Genomic DNA, 21,668 nt, shown 5'->3' with positions numbered 1-21,668 from the left:
AACTTTTTCATTTTATTCGCCTTTTTCAATGGGCAATGTATTTTGAATGTAAAACTGACATACCGTATTTTGGCAAGCTTAAACATATTAATAATTGTGAAAAATCATTTTGTGCTCTTTGCAGGTTTTTTTCCTATGTGAAAACAGAAATTTTCTTCGGCACATTTTCGGTGCAAATAGTTGTTCTGATTCTGTGTGAAACAACTACTGGTTGTTCGTATCGTCTTCTTAATTACTTTAACCTTAAACTTTATTTACTATAGAAACCCTACGATAAAATGCTGTTTTTGGCTGTCTTCACTGTAGGTTTTTCGCTATTTTCATCGCATTTTTTATTTGCGGTTTCCTTCCCCATGGCGTCTTCGCTGTTTTTAGCTTGTTCGTATACTGAAAATCATCCTGGTTTGATCTTTTTTCGATGTTCTGTTACATCTTCCATGAAGAGCACATGATACTTTAATCATTTCAACTTTTTACTGATTTTGAAGGTATTTGCCAATCATGGTGTGGAAGTAGTGAAATATGGCGCTTTTCGTGTCCTTAAACGAGCCGTTAAAGGAAAGCATGATTATCGCGCGGGCATGTTAACGAGTTAAAAATAGCATCAATGATTCTAAAAATAGCATCAAAGTGTGCACATGATGGGGAACGGGGATTCTCTTGGTTTTATATATTTGTTGCAATGGCGGACATGTTTTATTTCACGCTGGTTTTATCATTGAAAACTCAGTTTTGCAGCTAGCGACGTCATTTTTACTTTAGTACTTCAGATTAACTGGAAAGGATAAGAGCAGATACAGCGTCTTACAGCGACCCAGTTTGAACTGCAGGACCGAAAATTCACGATTCCCAAAACTGGGACAAAGTCCCCCCTCCCTTGATCAATATCTTTTTTAATCATATCCTTTTTGTAATCACCACCAAATCCTGCAATGTGATTGATTCAAAGGAGTGCGATTAATTCCCAAATTGCATCCTTAGGAACTCTTAATCGCATCCTTTTGAGCTCTTAATCGCATCCTTTTGAAAGAACCAATCACAGAACAGAATTCTTATATTCAGCCAATCAGAGAAGAGAATGATTAGCATTATTTATGAATATTCAATGATTTGCTGATAAATCGTTTATTTTATACCAGGAAAAACCTGATTGATTTACTTCTTCTTCTACATTAAATTGATTATTCTGCACCCTTTATTGTGTCTTTTCCTTGTGTATGATTACAAAAAGGATATGATTAAGTGGTAATTGAACTTCGTGTCGTGCAATTTTGTAATCACTCGTATGATTTTGGTTCAAATTGCACTCCACTCAGTTCAATTACCATCATTAATAACATGACCATCAAAAATCCTCGATTCTGATTGGTTGGCTACTCGGTAATTTTTCCCAAATCACAGTGCAAAAACGTGAAATCACAGTGAAAAAAAAAATCTATTTACAATAAAATTAATGTCTTTCATTATCATTATTAGTAGTAGTATTTTTAACTTCAAAAAAACGAATTAAGGAAAGTTCGCTTCATCATACGAACGCACGCCATGAAATGAGAATTTGTATTTGACCTAAAAAAAATTGATGGTCATATTATTAAAAGAAAATCAAATGGTTTCTCCTGCAATTTGAAAAAATCAGCACTCGCGAAGCACAAAAATTAAGAAAAATTGCATTCGCCTCGGAAGGCTCATGGAATTTAACATCCTAATTTTTCAAGCTTCATTCGTGCTAATTGCACCCACGCCAACGACAACTCAATAACTACGACTGAGAAGCAGCAGATTAAAATGTCAAGACGAATAAAATTAAGTTGTATTCTGAAACTTCTTGGTAAAGAAGTACTATAGGGTGGACTGGTATACGTTAGGTGAGCAAAGATACCGACTAGATATATTCTTAAAACTCAAACAAACAGTGTAAATCTTAATATTACAGTGATTCGAATTTACCATAACTTACAGACTTTCCGATTGGAAATTTCAAAGTTTATATAACTTGTAAAGTTGGACGTGACTAGACCGCAATTCATTTTGCGAGGATTTGAAAATAATTGATTAAGACTCGAATCAATTGAAAGAAATACTGAGTTAATAGAATCGATCTGTGTGCTTTTCCCTCGTTTGATTGATATGTCTGTTTGCCTGTGAGTGCTTCGCAGCGTAAGAGCTCGCAATAAAGCGCAGTGTCGAAAAGATTGATTCATGGTCAATTTTAAGACCTGGTGCTAAAGAAGAAAAACTATATTGGATGGAAGTTCGCCGCGCCAGTCTAATCACGAGGTTAGTCTTAAAGACATAGTCATCTGGCAAGCCAATTTTTGTCAAATTTCTTTAATTTGAAAAAAATATTGATTTTGTTTTATTGTTTTCATCTTAGCAAACAATATAACCACAAATGCTATCTTCGATGACATTTTTATATTTGCCCTTCGCAAACCCGTTATACTAGACGTGATTATAGATGTGAAGACTTTAAACAATTGAAGCAGTATTGTATGCCGTTGTCAATGTAACTTAGAACGATTTATAGTGATAAATGTAAAATGTAACCATTAGTTCACAATATTTCAGCTACCTATTTATCTTTAATTTCCTTCCCAAACCCTGCAGTTTCAATGGTGTTTATTTGCGAAGTTAAATATAATATTCTATCTACAATATTGGAGTCAATTGAAGTCTTTTTGCGACATTCAATTTTGTATTTACACACGGGATTTTGTAAGCCACAGTTCAAACACGTTTATGTACTTTTTACTTCAATTTATAATTATTCGTCAAAACTGTCTTTCTTTCTTTTATGAAATTTCAAGAGATTTCAATGTACGTTTTGCTCACTCCAGGTTACTTAAGAAACGGCCTAGCGGAAACTTGAAGGCTTTTATTAAAGTGAGCCATATTTTAAGAGAATTTAGTTTTCATTGTTATTGCTTTTGTGTCTGGTGTCATCCATTCATAATACGTGAACTTTTCAATACTTTTTAAATTACCAATAGAGATACGACTTAGTTACAGCTGCTGCAGCCTATATACACAGGTTTTCTCTGTTTGCTCCTCTTATAACTGCTCCTCACTTCTACGGCGCGCACAAAGTTCAAAGTTTAGAATGAACGCAAACGCCTCATTCAATACTAGTGGATCAACTGGAAGCTGTTACTTTCTGTTTGTGACATTCGACCATGTCAAATACATAAAGTGGACGTTCATCTTTTCAAGCACTGTGAACGCCCTTCTTGCCATTCCAGCAACACTCGGCAATGCCGTAGTCCTCATGACCATATTGAAAAACCCAAGTCTTCACACTCCTTCAAATTGTCTTCTATTTAGCTTGGCGGTTTCGGACCTTGGGGTGGGCTTGATCGTCCAACCGCTGTGTGCCTTGTATAAAATTAGCGAAATGGAAGAAAAATTTCTCCCATACTGTATAGCTGGCCTGGGAAGTGAGATATTGGCGTTTACCTTTACTGCAACTGCATTTATGACAATAGCAGCTATTTCTTTCGACCGTTACCTTGCCATACGCTTACATCTACGGTACCAAGAGCTTGTTCCAGTTAGTCGAGTAATTAAAGTGGTGATGCTTTTGTGGGTATTTGGCTTGGTGATGTCTGTTGGTAGGCTGTTTTGTTTCGGTAACTGCCAGTCTCTAGTAACTGCTTTTGCAACAGTGTTTTCTTTCTTCTTGTTGGCGACTGTTATCAGTTACATCAAGATTGGTCAAACAGTTCGCAAGCTTGTTATACAAGTAAACCCAGATGAAACCGGAGACCCTCTTCATAACAGAATCATCACTTGTGTTCAAATGTCCCAAATGAAAAAGTCAGTCGTTACAATGTTATACGTTGTGGGGACTTATGTGCTTTGCTTTGTACTCTACATGACAGCACTGGCTGTCTGCGTTCTTCTCGAATGGGACCCGTTTTCTCGTGGTGTCCTCAACGTCGTCTTTCCAATTGCATTTTTAAACTCGAGTCTCAATCCTCTCATTTATTGCTGGAGAATAAGAATCATACGCCACTTTGCTAAGAGGACTGTTTTTAAGATGGTTGGTATTCATAAAAGTTCATCTCTGTCAGTTGTCGAACTCTAAACAAAGATAGTAACATTGTCAAATCGCCTGCTGACTTTTGCAGATGAATCCATTTTTTGCACCCACGAATACTGGACAAAAGAACAAAAACTTAAAGAAAGCCAATATCGCTATAACAGATGTCAGATACTTTTTTCCGGCTCAGTTATACGTTTTATCACTGGAGTCTAGTCTTCGAAAAGCACCTTCTTTCTTTCTCAGAAGAATAAAAAGAAAACTCACCACTTCAGTACCGGTAACATTCAACACACTCATCTTTATATTGCAACGAAAATGGCTTTTTTTACGATCAAAGGAAGAAAAGGCTCTGTGAAGAAACTAGTATGTTTATTCTTTGATAGAAGAAAAACGATGAATAATCTTTAAACGACGGTTTCATCTCTGTTGTAGATATTTATCGCAACCGGTTTCGCCAGTTTTGCATTTTCACCGCATTTCGTGACTAATAGCACTCACTAATAAGGTTATAAAAAATTACTATAGTAGCTATAAATGGCGAGGGAATGTTGGCCTGGTTCATCAGGATTATTAACTCAATCGTCTCGGATCGCTAATAATTGTACAGTGTATGTTTGGTGACAGTATATATTGGTTATTGTAAAGTTTACTCACTTTTTCTCTAAAACTGTTTGCGGTACGTTCTAAAACTCTTCCTATGCAGGCAGATAGAATATTAGAAGTCAGTAAGATAACCAATGCAAATGGCATGAAATTGCTCTTAGTTGCGCGCTTTAACTCCAGACCTGAAGAAGACAAAACGTCGTACTGCAAACAGGCAAAATAATACAGGAAGAAAACAAAAGAGAGAGACAATTAACAGTTATTAACTGAAAGATTTGAATTTGAAAGATTTCCTATGACTGGAAATTTCATTGTACCACGTATTTCCTGCTTCCTGGAATAGATTATATAGTTAAGTACACCTAATGATTTGAACAATAAAAGCCCATCTGATTATCCGTCATAAACCGATCTAAATGGAGTGTGGCTAGAAGCCGAGGGTCGAGGGTCGAGGGTAAAAAGTCGAGGGTCGAGGGTAAAAAGTCGAGGGTCGAGGGTAAAAAGTAAAAGCACATCTTTTGTCGCATTTAAATGCCTAGTTAATATGTACGAAGATACAGACAATTAGTTTTTCTATTAAAAAAAAAACAAAGTTAAGTTTTTCAACTCCAATTGAAGTATCTTTGTCAATATAGATACCATCTGGAGGCATAATTCGATTGCTTCAATAAATCCATTATTTTATCAGAAAATGGTCATGAAAAACTTCCAAAGCCAATGTGTAAGCTTTAGAGCAACCGTACAACTTAAGTTTACAAATAAAGTCTCGAAGAAAACACAGCAAACAGAAGTAGTAGAACTGTAGCAGTTGTTCGAATCAGATGCAACGAAATGCGGATGATCGCCGAAATGCCATCTATAGATAATAAACCACAGGAAATCGACTAAATGTGACAGAGTCAAAAGAACGTTATTTTGAACGATAGTAAATCGGACTTTAACCTAGTTTTAATTAGTTTAATTATAATTTCGGATACTAAGGAATGTTCTTCCTCTATATCAAGTGAAATCTGCAAACAAGTAGTTAATTAATTTCCTGGGATTACATGAGTAATGTTAGCATAAGCCACGTTTTACGGAACAAGTGCGCCTTGGGCGTATTGCGCGTGGATTATTGTAATACATGAGGAATGCAGACTCAAGCATAAATAGAGCTTTTTAAGTAAATTTAGTCAGTATAGCAAGAGAACTTGGAAGAGCGTCGAACCACAGAGTCAAGACAAAGAACTCGCGTCGTTAGAAGACAGAGAGCTGTAATCTCGTTCTCGTTTTGTACTGATTTGTGATGTACTAAGCTGAGTGGTGAATAAACTCTTTTGCCAACACATTTGCAATCTGTTTAGTGATTTGAGCGCCTTGCCGCCGGTTACATAAAGATCAAATTTCGCAAAGCATCCATTGGCAACTTGTATTTATTTTCCAATTAAGACGTCAATCTTGAAGGGGAAGTCTTGCTAAATAAAACTTTACCAACAATATAAAAATCACGTGCCTTCTGAGCCTGGTAGTAAAAAATAACAAAAATAACATAGTAATATAACTGTAAATAGTAGTCTTTGTAATAATATAACTGTGCTGCAATTGTTTGCATTATGAACCGCCATGAATAGTTCTAATCCCGGGAATAGTTCTAAGAGAGTATCTGGTTTCAGTTCCAGAGAGAGACTACAATCAAACAGACTATGCTGTCAAGAAGAAGAAGTTTCACTGACTGCAGTGCCGCGGCGGCAAATTGAGACTTTAGGCTACACTAGACCATGCAGTTATATGTTCACCTATAAAAGCAATGTACAGTCTTATCACTTTTCGGTTTTGCCTTGCAAAACGGCTTATTGAAGGCGACTCAGTCTGCCATGACTATGTAGTAACTTTCGATGCTTATAATCGTAATGGTCTGTTCGATATTTATTAAGACGCGTACGTCGTGCAACTGTTATTAGATATCACAGCTGTGAGTCATACCATACACTATCTATTACTGTACTGACGGCTGTGAGTTGTACGGTTGCTCTAAAGCTTACACATTGGCTTTGGAAGTTTTTCATGACCATTTTCTGATAAAATAATGGATTTATTGAAGCAATCGAATTATGCCTCCAGATGGTATCTATATTGACAAAGATACTTCAATTGGAGTTGAAAAACTTAACTTTGTTTTTTTTTAAATAGAAAAACTAATTGTCTGTATCTTCGTACACATTAACTAGGCATTTAAATGCGACAAAAGATGTGCTTTTACTTTTTACCCTCGACCCTCGACTTTTTACCCTCGACCCTCGACCCTCGACTTCTAGCCACACTCATCTAAATGCTGTCAAGTAGTTAAGAATGAACAGCTTCGAGAGAATAAGTGATGATCACTCGAGCGATGGATGGCTTGACTCTGTTGTTCTCTTGGTTTACAATGCTTTAATTCCCCAATGCTTTACCTATTTACTATTCTACCTAGCTATTGTAAACGTTATTGCATAGTAAACTACAACACATCACGGTAGTTAGTTAACAGCACTTACAATGCTAAGGGAGCGGTCATTAATTATTGGGGGAGGGGGGGGGGGGGGGGGGGGAGGGCCGGTAAATTATTTGAAACTAGGGATCAAAAATTTTGGCTCCACATAGAATTTGAGCCTAAAAATTTTGGCCCCCTCTGACAAGACAGCCCAAAAAATTACAGCCCTCCCCCTCCTATAAATAGCTTTAATTTTTGTATATAAATCTGGAACGTTGCAAACTATAAGCATGCATAGCAGTTAGATTGATATGTGGTGTTGCTTGCGAGGCACTTATTCTTTATAAAATACATTTAGTCAGCAACACTTGCTCTCTCCCTCCAAGTTCTGCAAACTCTTCCTGATCTTGTGGTGTTCAACAGACTAGCAATTTGTTCTTCTTCTTGATGCAATTCATCTTCAGTGTCTGAAGAGGATAATGATGAAAGATCATCGTCATCGCTTCCAATCTCTTCAACCACTATATCATCATCCTCATCTTGGTCATCATCATCACTGTCGTCAGTCTCGTAAAATCTATTGTTTAGTAGGCTGTTGAGTTGGCAAAAGTGACCAAGCAATATCCATTGTCACAGCATCCACTTTTTCGGGGTTTTTTTTGCTCCCCTGGAGATTTTAATCGCTTGTTTTCTATATACACGTCGAGTACTGACGCCTTTATTTTTTCAGACCTCTATCCCTGTATAAACCTTCCAATTAAAGTCATTGAAACATTTCTTCTTTTCTTCCTTCCTTGTAAGTTCTCTGGTCTCTGCCCTCTTTTTTTTCCTTTGCTCCAGATGATGAAGATGTTCTAAGTATTGTGCTACTAGCTGTTTTTCAACCACGTACTTCTCAAACCACATGACTCACACTCTATCAAACAGAACTTAGAAAATATAAAAAGTATCAAAGAATCACTAACTACTCTTAAGAACGTCCTCAAAGAACATTTACGAAGTACCATTCACTCGTCGGGTAGAATTCTGACAGGACAAAAAACTGCACACGGCTTTGATGAACGGATCATTACATCCTCAAAAACTTTGCAAGAAGAAATGAGTTTGTTACAAAACCGACTTATCAAGCTCTTGGATGATTGCACATCGGCATTTCGTTTCAACATCTTCGCAATGAAGAGAAAATCGCGAGCACAAAAACAGAACAATCGAGAAGAAGAAAAAAAGAAAAAAGGAACACAGCTAGAAAAAATGCTAGAACTGTGCAAATACTTAAGAAAATAGCCCCATCAGTTCAAGGAGACGATGTTTTTATTCATCAAGATTTGCAGGATCCAATTATCATGAAACTTGGTAAAAGAGAGAGAAAATGGGCAGTAGCCCTTATATCTAAATCATCACCTCACCTGGATGAAAGAGCAAAACAACATTTACGCATGCTGTTGAATCAAGATATAAATGTTGAAAAAACTATGTAGATAATGAGCAAGGGTTAGTTATGATAATTATGATGATAATAATGATGATAGTGATGATGATGGTGATGATGATGATGTTGATGATGACGACGACGATGATGGTGATGATGTCAGCATTGATGATGAGAGCAATTTATAATGATAATAATAATGAATAGAGGATATTACATGGGCGCGCGGAGATACGAAATTTATCTTCGAGTGTTGAAAAGATCTCTCACAAGTGAGCGCAGCGAACGAGTGAGAGATTTTCAACACGAGAAGATAAATTGCGTATCTTCAAGCGCCCATGTAATATTTTGTTTATTATATAATTATCAATGAAGTATGTTTTGGCCTTTTCAGGCAATTCTTTTCGTGTATTTTTGAATAGCCATCGCAATGGTGTTATTTTCACACGTGAAAATAACATGTTATTTTCACGTGTGAAGATATCAATTTTTCGAAATAGAGAAATATATATATTTCATAGTTAATTATATAATAAAGACAATTTACACGTGTCAATATTTATACCGATTTAAAAAATAGTTATGGTAATTATGATAATGTTGTACGTGATGATGATGATGTTGATTACAATAATCCTGATAATCAAGGCGAAGAATGTGGATTTAGATGCTCATTTTAATAGATGGTCATGATAGTGTTGATGTTGATAATGGTAGCAGCAATGAAAGTACAACAATCGCAGCTCAATCATAGATATTTTTACATTTTTGCGAGTTTATAGTGTGTAGAACAAAACATACATACAAAGAAAAAATGGTTTGGACGTGTTATTACTCATTAATAATGTTTTTGATAAAATCAATAGAATTTGTCTGCATACCAAAAAAGTCAGAGGCTTATACTCTGTAACTAGCTTATAGGTGGGATACATATTGAACAGGAGGTTTTTGTGGATTATATGGGGGCCCAGAAAATTGCGACCCTCCCTCTAGCATGCGCCCAAAAATTTTTGGCCCTCCCTAATGGAGGGCCCAAAAAATCGCAGCCCTCCCCATAAATTTACCGGCCCTCCCCCCCCCCCAATAATTAATGACCGCTCCCTAAGTACATATACTTGTTGGAACTGATAAGAGGTCTAACCTTTTGGGATTGGCAAGAATGGCTTTTTCATCAAGGTACTAGAATATTTGCCTGAAACTTAAAAATGTGTAGATTGGAGTTTTATTAGCTGAGAGTATACCGACTCGTTCTCCCATTATCACTACTATTATTCCAACATGCTCGCTTACCGAGCTTCACAAATATTTTTTTTTAGCGATTGAGAAAAACCAGTCACTTATTATTATTGTTTTGATTCTCTTCACAATTATCATCGCCATCTTACAGATCTTAATGTCAACTATTTCGATGGGGTCATTTTTGCAAGCCATCATTGGTTTAAATGTTTATAAGATAACTGTAATTGATAAATCAAGTTGTCAACTCCCTCAATTTTATGCTCACGTTTTGTTTTCAAACTTTGGTATGGTTTATATCACTCGACGAAATAATGGATTTGGTCATCATATGTCCGCTTGGCAAATGTTGGGCAAATATGGTGCTCTATATTTGCCCATACATTTGCCTATGCAGGCAAAGGTCGGGGTAAATTTCTAATAAATTTGCCATTGCTTTGCCATACATCTGAACACATGGGTAAATATGTTATATATTTGCCCTTAGTTTAGACGCATTTACCCAGTGGGGATATATGATAACCGTTTTTGCCCTATATTTGCCCTATTGTCAAATGAAGGGCACATATGAAATCAACTTTGCACTAGGCTTTGCCCCATATTTACCTGGGGAGCAAATACAATACCCCAAACTGAGTATATCCGATGTGAGGTTTCCGTTTCAATTTATTGCAATCAAAACTTTTCAAAACAAATCAATAATTTTTCAACTGAATTATGATGGATGTTGGCTTGTTTTTACGACTTACGAGGGGGGAGTGCATGCAGGTCCATCTCAGTCATATGTGTCAATTTTTTCTCCTAACGCATGACATCAATGTTGCGACCACATTAATTCAATCATTGTTTTGCTTTGATGTCATGAAAGTGAGGTTATATGCGTTGATACACACAGGAAAAAACGCGGACGATGTATTTTTAATATGCGTAAGTCGTACATGCGTTTTTTCCAGTGACAATAAGAAAACTCATTAACCCATTAACCTCAGCTGCATTTCAAACCGCTAACATCTGTAATATTATTTGAAGCATCAATTTTGTTTAGTCTAAACATATGAATTCATCTTTTTTATTGGCAATATATGCAATTTCATTCATAATTATTTTAATTCATCTAATTTTAAACTCATCAAAGAATTCATTCAATTTTCATTTTGACTATCTAGTTACTGATGCACAGTTCAAACAGTTTATTTTTGATAGCTTTGAATATTTTTCCTGGATGATACTTTACTGTCATCTCCATCATCCGTACAATTTACGTTGTAAAGGACAAACAATTAATACTCTTTCTTTGTCAATAACATCGTAAGCAGCAACAAACTGGCTGTGTATCCTTTGTATGGGAATGAATGTAGAGGGCCCTTCCATTTCAAACAAGTTTCTGCACCAAATTTCATGTGGTCTGCCAATCCTGTCTTTCTGGATGTCGCTGATACCATCGAACCTTTGCCATACACAATGATTCCTGCTTGCCATCAAATATAATGGTTTGTTTAAGAAAGAAATCGACAACACCGGGGCGCAAGTCAAATGAATCGGTCTCAATACTGCCACTATATTGGCCACACCAACTTGCAAAAATGAAGGAAGAACGTTCCAGTCTAGAGTCAGAGGACCCTAGCTTTGTCCCCGAATATCCAATGGTACTAATTCTCTCAAACGTATCGGTAACACATTCAATGACCGAGTGTTGAGGTAAAATTGTTTCATAAGCTTTAAAGAGATATTCTGTATAGTCATCATCAAGAACATCAATGGATCGAGGTGAAAAACATGAGTATGCATTCATATTGCTCCACTCTAAGCAACGTAGTACTTGACCAACTGAAAGATTAAGTGTTGATGGTATTGATGGGATGCTTTCGCCAAGTGTTCCTACTTGTTGTGCCTCCTGAAGAAGTTGAAATACTGGTTGGAAAGTTTCTCGAAATCTCTCTGGTAAAGGGATATCTCTTAGTTCATGCTTTTGGAGAAATTTTCTCATGATTTGTATTTCAACAGATCTATTGTTAGTTCGAAACGCTCCTAAAATCCCATTGAAACGTTCGAAGCTGAAAAGCCAAAATGAATATACAGGCCCGTAATCTAAAATACATTGTTTGAGGTGCAGGTGTAGATGCATGTTTGGCGTAACACGTTCCTTTCCATATCTTTTTTCAAACGATTTACAAAATTCCACTAGGTAATCATGTCCTTCTTGTAGCTCTTCAGTTGTAATAAGTGGAGAGCAAAGGTGAAAGCAGGACAATACGAATAACCTCCACAGCTCCAAATCATCTGTTGGAACGATATTCCAAATGCAGAATACAGAATACAAGAGAGTCCATGTTTTCCACTGATCAGCAGTAAATCCTCCAAACGATGTTGATATCTTTTTCGGGAGACGCCCAATAAATGATGGTGCTTTGACGTCATCTACCTTTTCCTGGATTTTATTCAAATTTTCTTTAGAAATAATTGGCGTTTCAGCATTTAGCCATACATTTTTCATTAAATGTTTTGCTGTCCCTAAAAACAAATTGTGCATAGGATCAACAACATGGTAACGAGTACAATCGAAGTAAGGTAACTGTAAGAGTTCAGAATATCTTGTTCCAGTGGAAGTTTCAATTTGGTTTCGTTCATCAGCGGTTGTTGCATTGAGTATTTTCTGAGCCTCTCTTCGATGCTCTTCATTTGTCCTTGGTGTATCGTCATCTTCGAAACCTGAAAAATCCATGCTACTAAAATCTCCGGGAAAAAATCTTGTGCACTTTGAGCACCCTCGGTGAGCAGTACATCCTAAGAAACCGCAAACTTTTCTTAGTGCAGGAATGTCACAAGCAATACAAAGGAGGGCAGCTCGAAAACATCTTGCTGTTCTACTCCCATGAGGCCGAACTTGGATGCCTTCGTGCCACAATAAGTTCAATTCGGCTACAAGTGGTTGTAAGTACGTATTGATATTCAATTTGGGCTCGTGTGGACCAGGTATTACCCCAACTATTATTACGTTTTCCTCTTTGTACCTTTCTTTTCTCGGAAGATTTAGGAGGACCATATATATGACTCCAACGCTATAGACACTGTGCTTAAAAGGCTGAAACCAGTCAACATTCAGCATAAAAGCATAATTATTAGGCTGGGCAAGGAAAGGAGTGCCGTTAAAATATTGCCAATCTTTCCACACTTGGCCATCGTAAATATCAACTAAAATATCGTCCGGTACATTCCGATTTCTCCAAATCTCACATTTTTGTACAAAGTCTGGTCGCTTAATAAAGTGAGTTAGAGTGTCTCTGATGCTTTTATAACAATAAACTTTATGTGGGTACAATTTTGTCTGTCCATTTTTCAAACGAATTTCCTTAAGCAATTCCGCTCCACAAGGTGTGCGGCGAAACAATTGACGGTGATTCGGAAAAGCAATGTGAGAACATGGTTTAGCAATGACACGCCCGAATCTTGTTGTTATGCAGTCTTGAAAACGGTATAGGGTGTCGCATTTCGGACAAACAACATACTTTGAATGCTTATCTTTAAAAGAAAGATAATTTTTCAAGAGTTTGAAGGAGCTCGGGAAAACCAATACTGCGGTTGGGAAAATGATTGGCGAAAGCTCACACAAAACCTCAAAAATCGCTTTAAAAAAGGCGAGGAGAATATCAATGCCTCGGTCTGGTACAGAAAAGTATGCAGACCAAAAGCACACAAACAAGGCAATCCAGTTAATAAGGGTCACTCGGGAACTTGCTTCGACGGCAACGCTTATTTCTGCACTAGATTGTTCAAAATCTCTTTCTACGTCTTCGATATCAATATCCCAAGTTTCAACCAATCTCCTTCTTTCATTTCCTCTTATCTCTTCATGGTCAGATTCACTGTCCAACTTGTCATCCCAAAACACTTGATCTTCTTCCTCAAAGTTATTTATTCCGTCTCCTTTAAACATAAGCAAATACGATGTATTTTATTCATTCGGCATTGCATAACTGCAACATAGTATAAGATAAAGTGTGAAACCATTATAATACTAGAAAAAAAAATGTCAGTAAAAAAAACCTCATGGGCTAAGGGACCGGTCATTATTTAAGTTGGGGGGGGGGGGGGGGGGGAGAAAAAATTGGGGGGGGGGGGGGCCTGAAATTTTTGCTAGTGAAAGTCTTGAAATTTAAAAATGACTTTTAGGGAAAATTTTTAAATTTTTTACTACAATCCATGGGGGGTTTTCGATAAACGTGGATGCCTTCAAATGGGGGGCCTTGAAATTTTTTTGCGTCACTGACAATTTCTCCTCCACCCCCCCCCCCCCCCCCCCCCCCTCTACCTCCAACTTAAATAATGACCGGTCCCTAAATGTATAATTTTGACCCAAATTTTGCTCTGAAAATAAATGATTTCCATTGAAAATAAAATATAAATTTCTAAGTCAGCAAAACAACAATTTATAATTCGTGAAAGAAAAATGATAAATCGAAAATAAAAAACCCAAGAGACATATTAAATAAATTACTTATAATTGTATTTCTCTAACTTGACAAACATGTTTTGCCGGATACCATGCTATCTCAGGATGACCACAGTCATGAATTGATTTGGAGACAAAAATGTACAGCAATATCCATTTGAACATAGTAAATTCTTTTTGGCGTTTTAAATGAGTTATCTCTAGCTATGATTTTATAAACTCTTTGAATGAACCTTTCTGAATGAACACTGAGGTTTTAATGGCAACCATAAGCCGATTACTTAATAATGCACCCTTCTTAAAAGTAACGGTGAAAACGAGGCTAAGATAGAAATAGAAAAGAATCATTTGTACCTCTAACTTAATCTCGCTTCAATAACACTAATGCTTGGTAGTAAATCCAATAGGGGAGCTAGATCATGTGCAAATCAGCCGCTTGTTAAAGATTCAGTCTTTTATCTATGCAGTTTGACTTTAACATTTAAAGATTATATAATCTAATCATCAAATAAACGTATAACATCAATACCTTTTTGTGAAGTAGCTGGTAAGAATTCGTCACTTGATGGTTGGTTTGTATTTGGCACATCAGAGGAGTCTTGATCAGTTTGGTCCAAAACGTTTATCTCGCTGTAGTCATTAGAAGAAGTGTCGTTCTGGCCGTCAATCTCGTGAGTGAAAATACTATCATTTGAGTCTTCGTCGTCATTCCGCTGTAATTGCCATTGATTTGTTAAAGGATCATAAAATTCTTCTTTGTGACGGCAAAATACTCTGTAATGTAAATCTTCGTTACAATGAAAGCAATGATAACGCTTTGACATCGCAGAAGACATTTTGTTTTCCAGAACTATATAATTAAAAAGACGGTGTGTATCATTGGGATAATTACTCAAAATCCAAGCATTTTGAATGGCTAACAGCCATATTCCAGCGTAATAAAGTTCCACGTCCATCAACCACATGCCACTGGACAAAAGCACGCCGGATCTTTATTACCGCGCCCTTTTCCTTAGAGCTGTCACTGTTGGCGGCAGATAATGGTACGATGGTTTTAGAGCTAGAAGCTAATCAAGTTTATTGCAATGATATTTCGTGAATCTAGGCTTTAGAAAAAATTTCATAACTTTATAAAATGGAGCAAATAGCTTTAAGATAATAAATATATTACTTAACATGAATCCTGGATACAACTTCAGCATTTTTATAAGACAGTTATTCCTTTTTTTATTATTAGACTTCATTATATGAACGTATATGTCATCACAAGTCACGTGATACGCCGTGATAGATAGGGGGTAGATTTGTTCGGTGGATGTGCTTATTCGTTCATTCGCCTTTTGGTCACAAACAGGTAACAAACTCTGTCGGTCATCTAGTTTCCCGCACATTCTATATCTTTGCTTATAAATTGCGTTCATTCGTCGCGATCAAAAAATGGGAAGAACATCTACACCTTTACCAGGACGCCCAATGCCAATCCATTCTGTTACTGCAACTACCAGTACAAGCAGTACCAGTAGACATACTGAAAATGGCGCCAATTCTCAAAGGCTTAACATACTTATTCCCTCTGTCCCTGGTGGTAACGAGGATGTGCTAAGAGAACACAGAAATCGCCTATTGCAAGCAACAAGCGAGAATGAGAACGTTGACCCCGACAGCGAAAAAGAAGAAATTTCTTCAAATTTCGAAACGATTGTGAAACAGTTTAAAGAACTGCAAGCACAAAACCGCCAAATACTAGCCGCCTTAAAAGAAAGCCAGCAGAACAAGGACAACAGCAAGACCAAGATTACTGTCTCAAAGGCTGTTGCAGTAAGTAAAGTGGCAATATTTAAAAAAGCAAGCTATTTTTATTGATAATTTTACTGGGAATTCTTGGCGCGAAGAGTAGTTGGTATAATTATGCAGCGGTATAATTTATGCAATGCTAAAATTGGCGGGAAACCCGCCATGGTAGTGGTTAATGCTACCAAACTTTACTATTGATTTCCAATAACAAGACACTGAATGATAATGATAATTTCCTTTTTTGTAAAGGAATTGATTTGATTTCGATTTTTTTCCCAATATTATACAATCACAGCCATACAAATACTGAAAACATTATTACTATGTCTAAGAATAACTTAAGGTACATCTTATGATTTTAATGAATTATATTATGTTATTACAGTCTGAAGTACGCTTGGTAGCAAAGAAATTACGGGACAGGGAAGAAAACCCTCTTATATGGGATTTTACTAAAGCGTAAGTATGAAAATTTAATAAAAATGATCTTGTCTGAATCATCCATAGTTTCTTTCCATATTAAGTTTCCACTTACCACTCAAATATGGCATTTCCTAATTAGTTTCAGAGATGACGTCAACGAACATATTAATAACGCAATAAGGGATAGAGTTCTGAATGTTCATAAGGATGTCTCTGCCGTCGAGTTAGAAGGTATTTATGTATTTTATATTACGAAGTGCGAAAGGCCTTATGCACCTATCAAAGTTAACCCGGGGGGGAGGGGTGAGGACAAAGGGTGGTGGTGGTCGGGGGGGGGGGGGAGGGGGGTAACGAAATCCTTTTAGAAATATTCAAATGCCGAAGGGAGGGGAAGCAGTTTGAAATAAAATAACATGGAAAAAAAAAAAAAAAAAAGAAAAAAAACGAAACAAAACAAAACAAAGCAAAAACAAATGGATGCTAAAGGAGTAATTGTCGGCCAAATGCCAAAACTTCTAACAAATTTTGTCTCAAGTTTTAATATATGGGTACTTGATATAATTTCAGCTGCCCTTAAAAGTCACTTTCTGACGAGAAGAAAGAGAAACAAAAGAGAGCGTTCAGGGGCCCTTGGAAGGCATCAAAAGATGCAGCGGAAAACACAAAGAAGACAAAATGTGAGTAAACTGAATTTGCAACGATTATGACTTTGTTTAATAAGAAACTTTGACTGACGGTGGTTTTTTTTCTTTTTTCTTTTAGCTCCTAAAATCCAGATCCAAGGCAGCGGACTTGTCAACCTCGCTATCACCAGGGGACAAAGAGAAAGTCAAGGCAATTATGAAACTGGAGTATATGTCATCAGAGGAGTCGATGTCAGAGGCGGATGACCAGGCTGATGACGATACAGCGGACAGTGGCTCTAATAACGAAGGGGGCCCTACTAAGCAGAGTAAAGTTTTAATAAAACACCCTCTGCCATGGAGAAGCCCCCTAGCTAATCAGTTCATGGAAAGCATGGACCGAAAGGCAAAAAGGAGGCTGTCAGAGCGCAGTCTCACCATGCTTTTGAAGCGGAAAATCGGGGAGCCGTCAAGACGCCCAAGGCCATCTGGAGGTCCCGAATGGGCATTGAGAGCCTAAAGGTTTTTATCAAATCAAGGGCACTGGGACACCGAACGTGGTTGGGGTTTCTACGAGTTTTATGAATTAAATCTTGTGTCACTGTTCCTCCGTTCCTTTGGCCTGATTTCTAGGGTTTTCGTTCTTCTTTCGATTACTTGAACGTTATACTCGTTTACTTGAAGAAATCCAAAGGTCAAACGGTATAGCAGCGGCTATTTAAGCCTATTGACCTTTGGATTTCTTAAAGTAAACAAGTATAATGTTCAAATAATCGAAAGAAGAAGGAAAACCCTAGAAATCAGGCCAAAGGAACGGAGGAACAGTGACACAAGATTTAATTCATAAAACTCGTAGAAACCCAACCACGTTCGGTGTCCTTAATTAAGTTTTTGCAGTTATAAATGAAGTGTACTACTACAGAATATCTAAAAAGAATCGTACATAAGCCACAGATCGATTGACAACTAAATATATTATGATCTCCTTTCACAAATTCTGTCACAAGATGAAACAAACACCTGTAATTAATTTACAGAACTAGCATTTTCAATTAGTTGTAGTTAACAAATTGTTCATAGTTAATCAGTCGTCAAGAAAAGGAAATTCACAATAAAAATGTTTCAGTATGATTTATGTCTTTTTTCCTGCTTCTTAGTATAGGTTAGCTATGTTTAAAGTATGAGGTGGTTGTCACGACATATATCGTTTCTATTTTTTTTGGCCTGCCATAAGTGACAATAGCTGAAGACTGATAATATAGTTAAATTTAGCAAATATGATGAGCATAATTCAACTGAGCAAATATGGCTAAGACGCGCTGGTACATCTGAGGCATTAAGGGGGCATTAATCACATATACGGTCAGAGCATATCGCATGGTATATGTAAGGCATAAATCACATATACGGCCTGGAAAAATACAGGGTATATGTAAGGCATTAATCACATATACCGCCTGGGCAAAGACAGGGTATATGTAAGGCATTAATCACATATACGACCTGGGCAAAGACAGGGTATACGTAAGGCATTAATCACATATACGGCCTGGGCAAACACAGGTTATATGTAAGGCATAAATCACATATACGGCCTGGGGAAACACAGGGTATATGTAAGGCATAAATCACATATACGGCCTGGGCAAAGACAGGTTATATGTAAGGCATAAATCACATATACGGCCTGGGCAAAGACAGGGTATATGTAAGGCATAAATCACATATACGGCCTGGGAAAATACAGGGTATATGTAAGGCATTAATCACATATACGGCCTGGGCAAAGACAGGGTAAATGTAAGGCATTAATCACATATACGGCCTGGGAAAATACAGGGTATATGTAAGGCATGAATCACATATACGGCCTGGGGAAACACAGGGTATACGTAAGACATAAAACACATATACGGGCTGGGCAAATACGTGCACATATCAAATGAGCATTCACATTTACTACCGGGTAAATGTATGGATGATATGATATCTGCTATATATTTGCCGTTTGGGATTTTACTGGGCCATACGGACTTTGCCATCTGTGCCCATGGGATAAATGTGTAGGTACATATCATATACAGTCATTGGGCAAATATTGTTTACTATTAGTCAAATATGATATTTGCCCATATATTTGTCTATATGTTTGCCTACATGACAAATCCATTTTTTCGTCGAGTGTATAACTTATCGATATTCTTGGCAAATTGTTTTTATTAAACACTGAAGTCAGAACTATTAAACGGAAAAATGCTGACTCGGACGAAGTCTTAAAAGTTTATCAAAAGTATAGACTATTTATCGGCTATTTATTGAGAGTAAATCGTTAAAATTAATTGCTGAGAAAATCTTTCGTACTCGTAGCATTCGCTGAAAGTTTAAAATCTACTCCACTCTTGTATGGTCGAGACTGAAAATCTAATACACCCTGCATTGCTTAAGCAAGAAATCTGCATGCATATTTTGGAAAACGAGTTAAGAAAATTAGGAAAAATTTGACCCGGCTTTTCGTAAAATCTGTGGATAGATCTCATTGATCAACGCATCAATCCATCGCGGACAACAACTTCTAATATTTATTGGACCACGGCCATTGCGATATCGATATTGTCATAATAATGAAAAACCTCTTCATGTATGAAAGAAAGTAAGTTCTATTACAGGGGCAGAGTCTTTTTATTCAGATTATTTTCTTACTAAAACTTAGAACCCTCAGTACCATTTCCTGCGCAAGCGCCATGCCGTGCCTTCGTGGAATTATTACAAGTTCTCCCTCTTCGAGATTTTTCCCGCGCGCTTCATTTTAGCGTGTGATAATCTTGCTCTAAGATTTAATACATTTTCTTCTATTTATAATAGTCTTTGTCCTTAGAGTTGTGCATGTCAACCAAAATCTTAAGAGAACAACACCAGATAATCTTAGTTGGCAAGCAAAAGACTATATGACAATACCGATGGTAATATAATAAATAATTATCATCTGAACCTAACAACACTAGTTTAGGCTGACTTTTTGAGTATCTTTGGAAAATTTGTACGTCAAACGGTTGTTATTGAGTAGAGTTTTTAAATATATAAGGGTACAAATGTACTGGTTTAGGTTATTAGGCTCGTTAAAGTCGTTATTCGGCTCGTTAAAGTCGTTAATATTTCCATATGAGACAAAATCGAAGTACTTGTTGAATAACGAGCACAGACAGTTGAAACAAAGGCAAAACAATCCAAGTGAACTTTGTGCCTTTTTTGTTTAGCTTTGAACAAAGGATGCATGTCAATGTTTGAAATCAAACAAACTGATGTTTCTTGATATCTTTTGGCTTCACAAATGTTCCCAAATACTATATGTCGAGAGTGTCCTAGAATATTAATATCTTTTAGTTAAAAAGAATTTTCATTTAGACTGAAGTACTAAGATGATGACCCCTTATTCATAATCAGTTTGATCCTTTTGTAAAAAATTTTGGATAAAGAAAAGCTGTCATTGATGAGTCACTTGGGACTGACAAACGCAGGTTCTATTTTACCGGTCCATCTAAACATACGCCTGTAAGACTTGAATATTTGGTAAAGAAGTGCCTTGATGAAAGATTCAGTTCTAAGATATGATAAAACAACAGTTACTTTTTATTTTCTGAGCGAAAAAGAGAAACAAGATGAAAATGCTGACAAAACAAAAGTTGTTTGTACCTATTCCTAAATTATTAGTGTTTTTCAATGTTCCGATTTGAACATGCCAGTTACGTAAATCGTACGTCTCTTCGTTTACACGTGACATCATAGACCAAGAAAATAACAGTTTAAAGTTAATTATGAATGCTATAAACTTTGATCTTTTGATATCTTTTAGAAAACTATAATGTGACGAAGTGTAGAACTTTCAGATCGTTTCACCGTTTTGTTTTAGAGTTGTGCAAATTTCATTCCCCAATCGGTAATACTCACCTTACGTAGATTAGAATATGTGGACCGCGTAGCACTTACGTTGATTAGATGACTGAGTCAAAAAGATGAAAAATCTTCCCCAAATCAAGCATTTTTAGTGTTGTACAACTTTTTAAATTCAATTTGAAAATTTTTTATTATCAATTTATTAATACATGTTCAAAATGAATTTGATAAATTGTTGTCAATGAATAGTTTTTTTGAAATTTTGGCCGCCATGTTGGATGATATTAGATATCATCCAGCGAATTTTCGCCATACATTTACACACAAAAAAACGGTCACTTTGTTCGCTCCGAGCTCATTTCAAAAATGCTCTTATATGCTTCAATGTTTTGCTCAGAGTTGTATGACTGATAGCTCTACATGGTCGTAAGGATTGTTTTTTGATTGGCACCAAAAAAATACTTTGGCACCAGCAAAATACACGTGTTGCAAACGGTCTTGAAGTTTAGGTTTTAAAGCTGATTGATTGTTCTTGGTTCTCCAATTTGAAAGTGATATAAAATAAGCTTTAATTTGAAAGGCTTAACGACTTGATAGATCCTAATTACAGAATAGGCCCAGGATGTCAACTGATGTCAATTTGTTAAATAGCTCTTCAGCTGGGCCCGGGGTACTCATTTTACTAGCATTAATTATCGTTGAAGTGCGACCCACGAAGTACCATGTCT

General features: G+C 36.6%; 3 protein-coding genes across 3 annotated transcripts; 2 read left to right on the top strand and 1 right to left on the bottom strand.

Annotated features, from left to right (window-relative positions):
* Nucleotides 1-3,100: 3,100 nt before the first annotated feature.
* On the top strand, nucleotides 3,101-4,180 carry LOC116302425 (alpha-1D adrenergic receptor-like). The gene has a single exon (XM_031711715.1). The coding sequence runs from the start codon at nucleotides 3,101-3,103 to the stop codon at nucleotides 4,082-4,084; it is 984 nt and encodes a 327-aa protein (XP_031567575.1). The 3' UTR covers nucleotides 4,085-4,180.
* Nucleotides 4,181-7,448: 3,268 nt separating this feature from the next.
* LOC148912109 (uncharacterized) lies at nucleotides 7,449-15,174 on the bottom strand. The gene is made up of 4 exons (XM_089027955.1): nucleotides 14,739-15,174; nucleotides 12,316-13,683; nucleotides 8,008-8,023; nucleotides 7,449-7,686 (listed from the first exon to the last, which is right to left on the bottom strand). The coding sequence occupies exons 1-4, from the start codon at nucleotides 15,172-15,174 to the stop codon at nucleotides 7,449-7,451; spliced, it is 2,058 nt and encodes a 685-aa protein (XP_088884081.1).
* Nucleotides 14,181-17,704, top strand: LOC148912108 (uncharacterized). The gene is made up of 5 exons (XM_089028518.1): nucleotides 14,181-16,027; nucleotides 16,389-16,462; nucleotides 16,566-16,657; nucleotides 16,994-17,103; nucleotides 17,189-17,704. The coding sequence occupies exons 1-5, from the start codon at nucleotides 15,647-15,649 to the stop codon at nucleotides 17,567-17,569; spliced, it is 1,038 nt and encodes a 345-aa protein (XP_088884644.1). The 5' UTR covers nucleotides 14,181-15,646; the 3' UTR covers nucleotides 17,570-17,704.
* Nucleotides 17,705-21,668: the final 3,964 nt, after the last annotated feature.

The sequence above is a fragment of the Actinia tenebrosa genome, unplaced genomic scaffold, assembly GCF_029948245.1.
Source record: "Actinia tenebrosa isolate PJP-AT-01 unplaced genomic scaffold, QUT_ActTen_1.0 PGA_scaffold12__29_contigs__length_12842862, whole genome shotgun sequence".
Taxonomy (NCBI): domain Eukaryota; kingdom Metazoa; phylum Cnidaria; class Anthozoa; order Actiniaria; family Actiniidae; genus Actinia; species Actinia tenebrosa.
The sequence above is the reverse complement of the archived record's forward strand: the minus strand, read 5'-3'. Positions and strand labels throughout refer to the sequence as shown.

What these genes read in the sequence shown, in the direction of transcription:
- LOC148912108 (XM_089028518.1), top strand. Translation starts at nt 15,647, where the DNA reads ATGGGAAGAACATCTACACCTTTACCAGGACGCCCAATGCCAATCCAT. An exon ending in ATATGGGATTTTACTAAAGC is followed by an intron (nt 16,463 to 16,565) that starts GTAAGTATGAAA and finishes TTTCCTAATTAG; the next exon opens with TTTCAGAGATGACGTCAACG. An exon ending in CTCTGCCGTCGAGTTAGAAG is followed by an intron (nt 16,658 to 16,993) that starts GTATTTATGTAT and finishes ATATAATTTCAG; the next exon opens with CTGCCCTTAAAAGTCACTTT.
- LOC148912109 (XM_089027955.1), bottom strand. Translation starts at nt 15,174, where the DNA reads ATGTGGTTGATGGACGTGGAACTTTATTACGCTGGAATATGGCTGTTA. An exon ending in ACCAGCTACTTCACAAAAAG is followed by an intron (nt 13,684 to 14,738) that starts GTATTGATGTTA and finishes TTATGTTTAAAG; the next exon opens with GAGACGGAATAAATAACTTT.
- LOC116302425 (XM_031711715.1), top strand. Translation starts at nt 3,101, where the DNA reads ATGAACGCAAACGCCTCATTCAATACTAGTGGATCAACTGGAAGCTGT.